Genomic DNA, 11,920 nt, shown 5'->3' with positions numbered 1-11,920 from the left:
CATAGTGTTTTTTCTTGTCTAACAAACAGGTCCTGAGGCTCCTGAGAACCGGTAGTCATTTTGACATTTACAATAATAATGTATTTCTTAACCGTCTGTTTTTGCACTGTTTTTTAACTACAGTTGGTCTTGAAAATCGGCCTGGGCAAGAGCTGTAGATGTCTCATGATGGATACATAGACTTCTTGTGATGGCAGCATTAGAAGAGGAGCAGATTTACAGCCCAGTAGACATGAGTCATTCTCAGCCCGCAGTGTCTTTGGTTATGAGAGAAAGAGAGGAAGCCTCACTCCATCAAGTGCCAGTCCATAAATAAAATGCGCTGTGGCAGTGAAGTTCTAATGGGAGCTAAGCCTCCTGTGAAGATTTTCACTTTAAGGAGGAGGTGGGTAAGGCATTTGGAAAAGTCAGAGCTGCAGCAGAAATGTGTTCTAATTCAGACTGATGAGAATCTAAGCCTCCATAAGGTTACATCAACATCAGAAAGAGCTGAAAGCCATTTCCAGCTGATGCAAGTCTGACTGGTGCAGCCTCAGATGCCTGGCTTGCCAGCAGGAAGACAGGCATTTGGGTTTGTGGACAGGGCCATTTTCCTTGTTTGGTTAGAGATGACTCACCACTTTTATCTCAGGCAGCAATCTTCAGACTCTGAGATCGATTGCCCACCTTACATTACTTTTTTTGTGGCTAAACCTATGCAAAATGTTAAAATTTTGATTGTTTTCTTTTAGGCTGCAAGGAAACGCAAAATCTCCATTCTGAAAGCTCAGGGGAAATCGACTGAAGCCATCAGGGAGCTCAATGAGTATCTGGAACAGTAAGTGTTGAGTTGAAATAACGTTGTTTTATTGTTGTTTTATTTTATATTCATTTTAATTCTGTCGGGTTCACACCCCCAGCAATATCTGTTGTATGATTATTGCACATCGGACTCACCATATATATTTTTTTGCAGATTTGTTGGAGACCAGGAAGCGTGGCATGAATTGTCAGAACTCTACATCAACGAACACGAGTAAACACATTATTAATAATATGTTATTTGAGACATGAAGGTGTTTATTTGGATGTGTTTGGCCTGTCACTTCTGCCGGGTTCACATCATCACTCTGATGGCTTGATTTCTTGGATGTTAAAAGTGATGGAGGTCAGATGCCAAACTCGGCGAGAGGTCTGAATGGAGCTTTGTGCGTGTTTGCCACATAAGGGTTGTTTTATAGGATTGTCGTCTTAGGCCTCTTGGCCTCCCACTGATGCCTCAGTTGCCAAGGAAAATTGTCAGACAGCATTGTATAAAAATAGGTTTGTGTCACCTTTTATGCGTCCTAAATTGTCTGGAGCGTAGAAGTTACTGAAGCGATGGTGGCGGCTGCACTGTGCATTTGACAATATGCAGTGTGTGTGTGTGTGGGGGGGGGGGGGACTGGGCTCCAGGTTGCTGAGTTGCCCTGGGATGTGCAGAGCTGTAGTAGGAATGTGTGGTGGCTACTTATTGGATATTTCATGCTTTTTGTTTGAGAGGTTTTATTGCTGTAGTAGCCAGAGGAACTGCAGGGGTGAGCGGATTATCTCACAGCTTATCCCAGCACTTCCAATATCACACCATTCACTCCCACAGCTCCTTATCTACAGGCGTGTCAATTTCTTTTCTTTGTTTTCTTTATTTTGGGATACTAAGTCCATGTTTCCCCTCCTCCTCTTCCGGATAGCCCAACATTATCAGCTGTCTTTTCCACAAGGATGGAGGCTCCGTTGAGAGAGAGGGCACTTACTGTGAAATTCCCAAGAGAAGGTGGTGGCACTTTTCTTTCCTCCGGCTTGAGAAAACACAGGCTGATGGACACGCAAGGAAAATAAATAAACTTTCCTCAGGGTGCAACACCCTGAGAGCTAAAAATAAACAGGTGCTCCCATTGTAACAAGCACCACTATAGGCAGTTTTAACACATTAAAGATGTAAGGAATTTGGTTAAAATAATCCCTGGAGCTATAGTATTTACTCAAGAGATCTCGGCTAGAATGTACTATTGACTTTTGATCCAGCACAAAGGACTGGACTGGTCATCCACAGTTACTGGATAAGCACATTCTTTGTTAAACCTTATGGCACTGACATGTCATATTTTCTTTTACAGTGTGAGAACAGAAAAGTATTTTAGAAATGAAAACAATCCAGAGAAAGAGAGTGCTAGTATTGTAAAGTCCTGGTAAAGTCCTAGCTCTGATACAGCGCAAAGCTGATGTTGCCGGCTCGGTGCGGGCCTGGGCCACTGCACCAGCACATCTGAAAGTCTTTAAATGGAGGAAGTGGTAATTGTAAGCAGCCTCAACCTCCCAACCTCTCTGATCTCCCACTCCTCAGACCCTTCCCCCTGTTTATTTCTTTCTCTTTGTCCACACCTTTATTTCCCTCCATTGCTCTTAAATATTCAGATATTTTATAAGCTATTTATTTTTTCTGGTAAAAATGTAAGTGACCACCAGTGAGTTGTTGTAGCCACAGTTGAATGCTTCAGTAAAACAGCATGTTGTCTTTCTTTTTTTTTTGCATATGCAAACACGTAATTACAGTTGTATTTCAGGGTTGATTTGTTTTAACATCTGGAATTTGTTTTCATTTTTTAATGATGAGGTGGGATCAAAAGCTGTGGGAACAAATGATTCTGAACAAGGTGCTTATAGAAAATGACCTCAATTGTTTAAATTTTTTTAAGGCCACAGAATTTGAATGTCTTTACTGTTTCTTTCTGTGGGTTGGTCTCTTTGGAGGAAGGGGAAACTGTATTAGAAGTAGAGTGGCAGCGGATTAGTGTGAGGTCAACAGCTCAGCAGTCTGCTGCTGAGAAGTGATCTCATCTGAGTTTAGGCTGTGAATGCCAGGTCTGACTGCAGCACTGACCTCAGGAAGGTAGTTAACCACACATTAAAGTCTGAAAAAACAACCGGATTGACAATATTGATCTTCACATGCTTCTTTACGTTTGTACCAAAAACAGACAGTCATAGTAATAGGCCATGTAAGAATGATTTGTTATACTCCACAGTTGATAAAATTAGCTACCAAATCTATTTGTTTTGTGATCTTTACAGTTATGGCAAAGCTGCATTTTGTCTTGAGGAGCTCATGATGTCCAATCCTCACAATCACCTGTACTGTGAACAGTATGCTGAGGTAGGTTTGTAGAGCGACAATAAACAATCAAGAAAACAAATGTAGTGAGATAAATGTTACAACATCAGATAATGAAACTGGTAGTTTTTCATTGGATTTCATAACCTGTATTTCCATTGACACAGGTGAAGTATACTCAAGGAGGGATAGAAAACCTGGAAATTAGCAGAAAGTATTTTGCCCAGGCGCTGCGACTCAACAACCGAAACATGAGGGCGCTGTTTGGTCTGTACATGGTAAGTATTACTTTGGATGAGAAAATGAGAAAAATGGTCAAACCATTTGTGTAATCCTTTGGTTTGTCAAGGTCAAGCATGTGTATATGTGGTGTGTTTTGGGGGAGTATGGTGAAGGGGCTCTCAGACAGGTCAACACACTGCTGACTCAGGCGGTGAACTCCAGCATTGGAAAGTCTCCCCCTCTGGAGCACTTTATTTTAGTAATAATACCCTTTTGGTGAGACCTTTTTTATGTGTGCTGTTCTTAAATAAATAAAGCAACCCCGAGCTAAAAGGGCAGGGTCCAGTGAAGTACAACTGCTGCAAGCATTTTGTCATCAGCAATTCATCCAACCCAGCAAGTGCCAGTTTAATTGTGGCCTTTGACGTCCTTTAATCTACATATTTGTTTGAACAGGATGTTGTCTGCTAGCACCAATGCATCATATGTAAGTGAGACCTGACATAAGAACACAAACAAAGTGGTTCGTGGTATAAAAGGTGCAGAGTGGAAGCAGGACTAGGACAGAGAGCCCCAGTGTTTTTCTCTGAGCTGTCCTGGGGTTCTTCAGGTAGTCCAAACACCTCATTGTAACATGTAGCACTACTTTTTGTAACCAGTCACTTGTGGGCAGCGGGCGGTGACAGAACAGGCTTCGGCTAAACACAGAAGTTTGCCTCTGTTAACGTTCAAGTCAATGTGGACACAGACCAGGCCCCGCGCTGTTTCCTGACATGTCGTCCACTGACACTCGGGTCTTTAGTGAATACTTCAGGTGGGAGTTTATTCTTTATCATTCACAAATCTGTCTAATGGTGTGTTTTGCACATTGTCAACTAATCTTGGTGGTCCACGTCATGACAGGTGTGTAGGGTTCAGCCAACAAACGGGAAACTTTCACTGTTTTGCACCAGCTCCTCCATAGACTGAGTTGGACTGACCACAGTTGGTTTGGTGGTTTGTTAGTCACAATACTCCCGTGGGGAATCCCCTCCATAATAGTAAATGCTTTTATTTGGGGATAGCCTGTTTTGGGTGACATCATTGCTATTGAGGTCTGGAAAGGAATGCATGCAAAAATACAGAACCCAGAGAATTATTTTTTGAAATGGCAAGCTTGGGATGATTGGTGTGTAGTTAAGATTTCAGCACAATAGTAGTGCGTCTTTGAAGTGCAGTAAGGGTAGACCCGCTGGGGTTGCTGTGTGGAGAAGATGGCAAGAACATGGGATTTGTGGTTCAGTGTGTAGCAGAGGCCGTGATTTAAGTGGCACTCTCCTCTCTGCCCTTTGGTTTTTCTGTTTGAATTATTTGAATCCTTGTTGGATCTTTCATCACTGGAACTATCCAACTATCCACTGGAACATCCAACACCAGTTGGATGAGTTGGGCTTGTCGTGTGACAATTTGTGAATGAGGCTCTAAAACCCTCTTTTTCCTACCCATAAGTGAGAACCACTGTCGTTTTTTTGTAAGTAATGGATTGTAATGACTGGTGGTCTTTTTAGGACAATTTAACCAAGTCTTGACATAGAAAAACGCTCTTCTCTGTTTGTGTTAATTATGTTTCTTCCTCACCAGTCTTCAAGTCACATCGCTGCTAGTCCAAAAGTGAGTGCCAAGGTAAAGAAGGACAACATGAAGTACGCTGCTTGGGCCGCCGCGCAAATCAATAGAGCCTATAAGGTGAGTCGCAAATTGTGTATTTATGTCAAATGTGTTTCGATCATTATTATTTTAATTGAATATACTTCACATGCACAGGGTCCGCCGGGCATTGTGTAAAATGTTTGCTCAGACTTTTTACAAACAAAACATGGCTAATAAAAAAAATTAAATTCTAGGATCAAATAAGCATCCTTAAATAAGTAAGAGCCATTTGCACAAAATTGAACTGATTCAAACAATACTTCTGTTCTGCCTACATATGACCTACATGATAACAAAAAGGGGAAAATGTAAATTGTATCAGGGGTTTATCCTGTTGTCGTGGAGACAGTGCAAAGCTAATACATATTTTGCCACACAGCCCATGTGTTTTGCTTATTTGGGTCTCACACATGTTAGTTTAGTGATTTTTCTAGCTTCACAATGCTAGACTACAGTTGTTTTTTTCTTATTTTGAACAATTGTTGCCGGCATCACCCCAAGTCTTAAAGGTCTTTGATCGTGGCAGGGAACAAGATGCAGTTCTCAGGCAGAAAACAAACATAAATCAGAGGATAATGGAAATAAAAGTGTCAATTGTGGGGCAAACTGAAGGTAAAATGTGAAGGGCTGTCAGAGTTGCTGCGGAGTCAAAAAGAGAGTTTTTGATAGTTTTCTTGGGCGCTGTTTATGTTTGTCTTTTGTTCTATGCAGAGTGTAATTTTCTCTGGAGAAATGTGAAAAGAATGAAAATTTAAAATAAATGGTGATTGTCGCTACAATGCTGTCAACGCATTTGTAGCAACTGCTCAAGACTTTTAATACTATAATAATTACAATATATATGCTCCTATATTGTATCATGAGCTTCATTCAGTGAACTGTTAATAGTCTCTGGCCACCGTCAGAGATCCACCTGCAGTTTATGTTATTTCTGTGTGGGGTTCCCCCTCTGGTGACTTTAACGAGACACCTCTGCCTCTCAAGGACCATGAAGTCACCTCGGTCACATTTCCACTTTTCCTTGTGTTTAAGTTGCCTGGTTATGCACTGTTTCTGATGTGGTCTTGCACGCATATGATTTGTTTTCTGGTTGCTGTGTGAGACAAGTTAAATGACAAGGTGTGTGGCTGCCTCTTATTCCTGCCCTGCTAAATGACTTCTCAGATCTCTGGGGGAATGGTGCATTGCTAGACCGCTTCAGGCTGCACTTGTGCTGGCTGATTGATAGTCCTTTAAAAGCCTTTTCTTGTGTCAGTCGTCCACTTTTATTGAATGTTGTACCTGGTGATTGTCATACTTTTGTGTGAGAAAAAGGTTAAGTGCTAGCGGGGCAGACGTCAGCAAGAGGTCATGACTGACTGTGCCATTTTCTGATGTAATTACGTACTGCTAGTGGTGGCGGTGAACATGCTGAAATGCCGGAGGTGTGTAGAAAGGATGTGCGGATGAATTAAAGAGGCTCTACGCAGCTGCCCTCCTGGCCTCGCCATCTTTTCTAAACAGATTCTGTGATTAGTTCCTGTCATAGACCATAGACTCACTGCGTCACCACTCTATTATCAGACGCTCAAAATAGACGTGGGACTGCCTCCGCTGTTCTGTTGCAGACCCGGGCACAGTTAATGTGGTGGTCTCACCTCAGGCTGAGGGGATAATTGACTACCGGGCCCGGGGTAATGGCGCATTAGACAGAAGGCAATGAAATGCAGTGATCATTATAGCTACCACACTGCACACACCCTAAATCTAAAAGAATGAGTCATGCTCTGAAATTACGTAGCCAACTCTACACCTTTGCCAACAGCTCTCTGTTGGCTCAACAGATAGGAAAAAAATGTAACCATGGAACAGGCTGAGTGTGTAGAATTGGCGTTTTCATCAATACAAATTAGCCCCAGCAAATGTGCATATTTTGCTTTGCCGTAATGTACAGTATTGATGCATACAGAGCAATTCAAGGTAACTTTCCGAGCATACAAAAATTACAAAGCCTAAAATAAAACATTCCTGTAATCTATAAAGTAATACCCTTTTCAATTACTAAAATAACAAATCAGTGTTGTGTTGATGATTGATCCACGCATTGCTTTACTCGCCCTTTTTGGGCCTTCATTGCAATATCACCCTGGATTTGCTTTCTGCTAGCATCCTGTATTGCTATATGTCTTGTATTGTAAATTAATAGGAGCTAGTTCTGATCGCTCACATCTCGGTTTTATGTAATCGCAGTGTCAATTGCTCCAGGCCGCTACAGCGTGTCAGAAAAATTGACCTCCCTTGGTCCAGCGTCAACAGGGCTCCAAGCACCCATTGATTTAATGACATCGGAATTTTTGCGGGACCTGCCCAGGCAACTTGCATTAGGTGTAAAGCCGGCGACAAGCAATTATCTGTATTCATTTTGAGAGAAGTCACGGTCTTTAATTGGGCTGGAAAGTGTGTGTGTTTGAATGCATACATGAGAAATATATGTTGGGGGTTCACTTCCTGTTGAGCTAAATTAGGAATGTTATGTACTCTTGGACTAGATGCTGCAGAAATGGAATTGGGCTAATCATGTCATGTCTGGAAGCACCCATTGCAGACAAAGACTAAAATGGCACTTACGAAACAACTCTCAAATTAGAGGCTTTCTTTGTTTTAGTTGACCATATTTATCCAACAGTGATTCCTTCCAGCTTCACAAAGTCTAAACTGAGACCGAGTTGTATTTAATTGGCTTATCTAATACTAAACTAATGACCTAATATCCTGTATGACGTTTTGTGTGTCTCTTTGCGTTGCCTCTCACAGCTTGCCGGCCGAGGGACAAAGGAAAACAAATGCTCGGTGAAGGCGGTGGAGGAGATGCTGGAGTCGATGCAGATCACCATGTCCTAGATGTCACTTCTGTCTTCACGTCTTATGTCCTTGTCCCCTTTTCATCTGCACGTTCTCCTATGTCCTCAGGAACAACAGTTTATTCTCACAGTGTGATCAGAACTGTCTCCTACTACCATTTTGAAAAGGAACGGTTTCTCTTAAAATGGTCAACTTTCTTTTCAGTGCAGAGATATCCTCATCCATCCGAGGTCGGTCTGTGCTTATTGTTTTTGGCAGTCTCCATACGTTTGTAAGAATAAGATAGAATAGACTATATACAATAATTGCTATTTATTAACACTGTAGAGATCCACTTAAAAATGTTTTTCTTTTGCAACGTCTATTTAATTGTCTTCGCACAACTGATGGTTTTACTGAAAATAAAACGTCTTAACAACTATCAAGGTTGTCTGCTTTTTGACAAATCACATCTGTCATTGTGAAGTTTGTGGTAAAATGGTTACAAAAAGGTGCTGTATGATGATTTCATGACATGTCCGGAATAAAAAAAATAAATGTCAGAACTCAAAAGTACTTACTTACTTTGTGATCTTGCATTGATCCAAATATTGCAAAACTGTTACATCCATTAACGTTTATTTATTAGGCTTCAGTGCCGAGTTTATGGCCTTTTTTAGACAGCTCTTAAATGGACATAGGTCACCCATTTCTAAGTTGTTAGTGTGGAAAGCTGTTTGAGCAATATTTTAATAGCGCCTGGCTGTACTCATTGAATGAATATGCCTACATTTGATTTTCCCTACAATCTGGTGGAATGATGAAAAAAAGGCAAGAGTTTTTTCTTTAGATCTGTATTCTGGGTGAGTTGGTGTCTTGGTGAAAGAAATCACACTGCAAAAGTTTGAGACAAAATGCGTAGGTCAGGGAGTACGGGCATTTTTAATAAATTAAACGTTTATAGCTATAGACCAACAATTGAAACGGATTTAGTGTGGATTGTTTACTGAAAAAAAAGACAATTTTACTCTGAAGTTCTACATTTAATCCGCCAGTTGTGTTACATAAAAGGAGTGCAATTGACCTTGCAAACAATTCCTAGTTCTGATTGTTCTTTTCTTTAAAACCAACTTTCTTTAACATTCTTTGTTTAATAGTCCATAATTGTTGGAGGCTAAAACATGTAGTGATGAATATATAAAGTAGCCTAAGGAAAAACAATATAGCTGTCAATGAAAACTCCCCAAAACACTGAGGCAATAGCGCCATCTGTAGTGAGTATGAGGTAGGCCTACAATGCATTTGGGAAGGCTTTATACAGCTTTAAGGGACACCTGGAAATTGGTGGTTATTGTAACATTTAAAAACATCTAAATTTAACTGTGGTTTGTTATTCCGCCTGCTCACAAATCTTACTCCCAGAGCCAGAAAAAGCCTCCCCGTAGCAGTGACCAGTCATGTTTGTGATGAATGTTTTCCCTGATTTGGCTGCACTTGAAAAAAATGTCTTCGTGAAGGGAAGAAAAATAACCTGTTGGTTCAGATAATGCCTTGTGTTTTTATTGCATCACATTAGTGCTCCTAGATGTCCTTTCACCTTTAATGCCAAACTATTTTACAACAAAGACATACATTATTTTTATACAACTTTGCTTCATAATTTTATGACACTTTTATTATAGGATAGTGTCTTGACCAAATTAGCAACCACTGCCACATTTTTTTTCATAAACCATAACCATCACTATATGTACCTCACCAGTGACCAATTATAGGGCAGCTGCATTCCAGTTAGACAATTTCATACTAAATTTAAGGCAGAAAATCCCTGTCATGGTGAATAGCACAATGTACTATTAGTGTAGGTTTCACGCCCAGTTAGCAGTGCCAGAATGGGCCTCCAATGTAAAATATGCCATTTAGGCTAAATATATTTCAGGAGACAAATATGTTGCTCTGGCTTCACTGGAGAATTAGCCAAAATGAAAAGCACAACATCTGTTCTTTCAAAAATGTAAATCCAAGGCATTTTCTTCTAATTTATGTTCGTTGTAGCCTGCACTTGACAGGCCTTGAAGATGAAAAGTCCTAATGTGATGAATAAGGTGCAGAGATTGGGCGGTGGTGTCAGATCAAAGGTGATGCTGAACACGAGAAACGGGGTGGAAGAAACAGATAATTGTGCATCTGAAAGCAAAGGAGGAAGCAGATTTTGCTCCATGATGCTCAGGGCTTTTCCAAGGTGAGGGGGCGAGTGGAAAGCTGGTTCGAAAGCTCATCCATCTCTGTCTGGTTTAGGGGGAGATGTCGGGAGTCGCAAAAGATGGATGATGCTTGGAGCGTTAAATCCTACTCTGTCCCCCATCATATTGAACCAACCTGGTGATGAAATAGTGTTTTGGCTACAGGCAGGGACAGCGCAACCCACTCCCACCACTTTTCTGGGAATGGAGATGTATTAGGAGTGCATACTTGGCCCAAAGAAGACGGATCATTCAAATAACACCTGACATCACATGTGAACCCGCAGCGGATCGGATGCACTGTGGAACTGGCCGCCACAAACACACTGCAAACTACAATTCTCCTAAATGTGCAGCTTGCAGTGCATGTGTTCCGGTAAGCATAAAATGGACTACTAGAATGTCATCTTGAGAGATGGTGGGCAGGGGAAAATTACATTTTCTGAGCCCCCATTCCTCAAGTGCAGAGCAATACAGGATTACTTAAATGTGCATCAACACCGTGAGTGGTTTAAACACCGTGAGTGAAGCTCATAAGATTTATTTTTGGGTTTTTTTAAAGTTGATTTTGGTTGGTCCCAAAAAAAAGTTGATTTTGGTTGGTCCCCTTTCGGAGTAGTGCAATATTAAAGCCCTCCTATGTAAGATTTCAGATACAAAAAAGACTGAAATACCCTTTTGAAGGGAGTCGTTGCAAAGCAAACTTGACCTGTAGTACCTGTAGACCTTGTGGTGTAAGATCTGCCACCTGCTCGTCTCCATGGAGATGTTCTTACTTTGCCTCTGACGTTCCAAAAAAACCTGAGCCATCTCCATGGAGAAAAAAAAAGTTTGGTTTTAACTTTAAATCTCCATGGAGTAATCCAGGTGGCAAGCCCACTACCAGGAATGGTACGCTGTGTTTTTAGGCCATTTGGGAGAGTACAAAAACTGTTCTGTAAGGTTGAAGTTGTGTGGTTTTCATACAATGCGATTGTGAAATATGTGTAATGCCTACTTTGTGTTTGTAGTCAGTGTGGATGTACTGAGTATTGTATTAGTATGGAAGTGTGTTTGTGCTCTTAATGTCCAAGACTCATTTCTCCATTGGGAGACAATAAAGCCTGATCTCATCTTATCTTAAAGGGATTTTATGCTTGATTGTTGTGAATGCTATTTTTCTGTAATGCTAAACTCATATTGCACAATTATTGCAACAAAAACATTTTGTTTTCCTTTTTCAAACAGCATGGATTATACGTGTGTTCTCTCTCTCTGAAGCTACTTACTGTATGCTGGGAAACAATTTATTTTAGTGCAACCAAATTACTGTATGCTGGTTTGTGCAAAATGGAGAAACAGAGGGGAACATTGCGGTTATGAAAGTGTGATTATGAACATGCAGACAATGTGCAGGCATGCCTCTGCGTCAGCTCCAGTTTGCTTAAGTGTGTGTATGTGAGAGAATGTGGTAGTTTGAAACAATATAAATCTCATCGGAATTAAAACATTTCGCTCAGGGCTGTGCTGTCCAGGAGGCTCCAGAGTTCTGATCTCTTCATCCAGTAGATTTTGTTGTCTGTTTGTTTTGCATGTTTCTCCATCTTCTCAACTTGAGACATTATGGCAGAGGTCTTGGCCCTACACGTGTTATGGCTACATCCTGTCTTCAATTTCTGTCACTTATACTATGTAGGGTGTGTGCAAAACAGAGAAGGGCAATTCGCTGGCTCAAATGAGGGTTATTCTTTCCAGGCCAGCGTCCCAAACCACAAATTCCCCAAAGTGATATATTATATTCTTGCAGGAATTCTCTGATCTACCTTTTTCAGCATAT

The 11,920-nt window shown here is 41.0% G+C and overlaps 1 protein-coding gene across 1 annotated transcript in view; it reads left to right on the top strand.

The window, feature by feature from the left end:
- emc2 (ER membrane protein complex subunit 2) overlaps positions 1-8,192 on the top strand; it is a 22,828-nt gene extending 14,636 nt beyond the window's left edge. The window contains exons 6-11 of the mRNA XM_072460388.1: positions 732-817; positions 956-1,015; positions 3,091-3,172; positions 3,298-3,408; positions 4,973-5,077; positions 7,835-8,192. Of these exons, the coding sequence (XP_072316489.1) occupies positions 732-817; positions 956-1,015; positions 3,091-3,172; positions 3,298-3,408; positions 4,973-5,077; positions 7,835-7,921 (531 nt within the window). The 3' untranslated portion in view covers positions 7,922-8,192. The remainder of the gene's footprint in view (positions 1-731; positions 818-955; positions 1,016-3,090; positions 3,173-3,297; positions 3,409-4,972; positions 5,078-7,834) is intronic.
- Positions 8,193-11,920: the final 3,728 nt, after the last annotated feature.

This window comes from Eucyclogobius newberryi, unplaced genomic scaffold (genome assembly GCF_026437365.1).
Source record: "Eucyclogobius newberryi isolate DKJ021-1_F unplaced genomic scaffold, fEucNew1.0.hap1 SCAF_3, whole genome shotgun sequence".
Classification (NCBI taxonomy): Eukaryota; Metazoa; Chordata; class Actinopteri; order Gobiiformes; family Gobiidae; genus Eucyclogobius; species Eucyclogobius newberryi.
The sequence above is the reverse complement of the archived record's forward strand: the minus strand, read 5'-3'. Positions and strand labels throughout refer to the sequence as shown.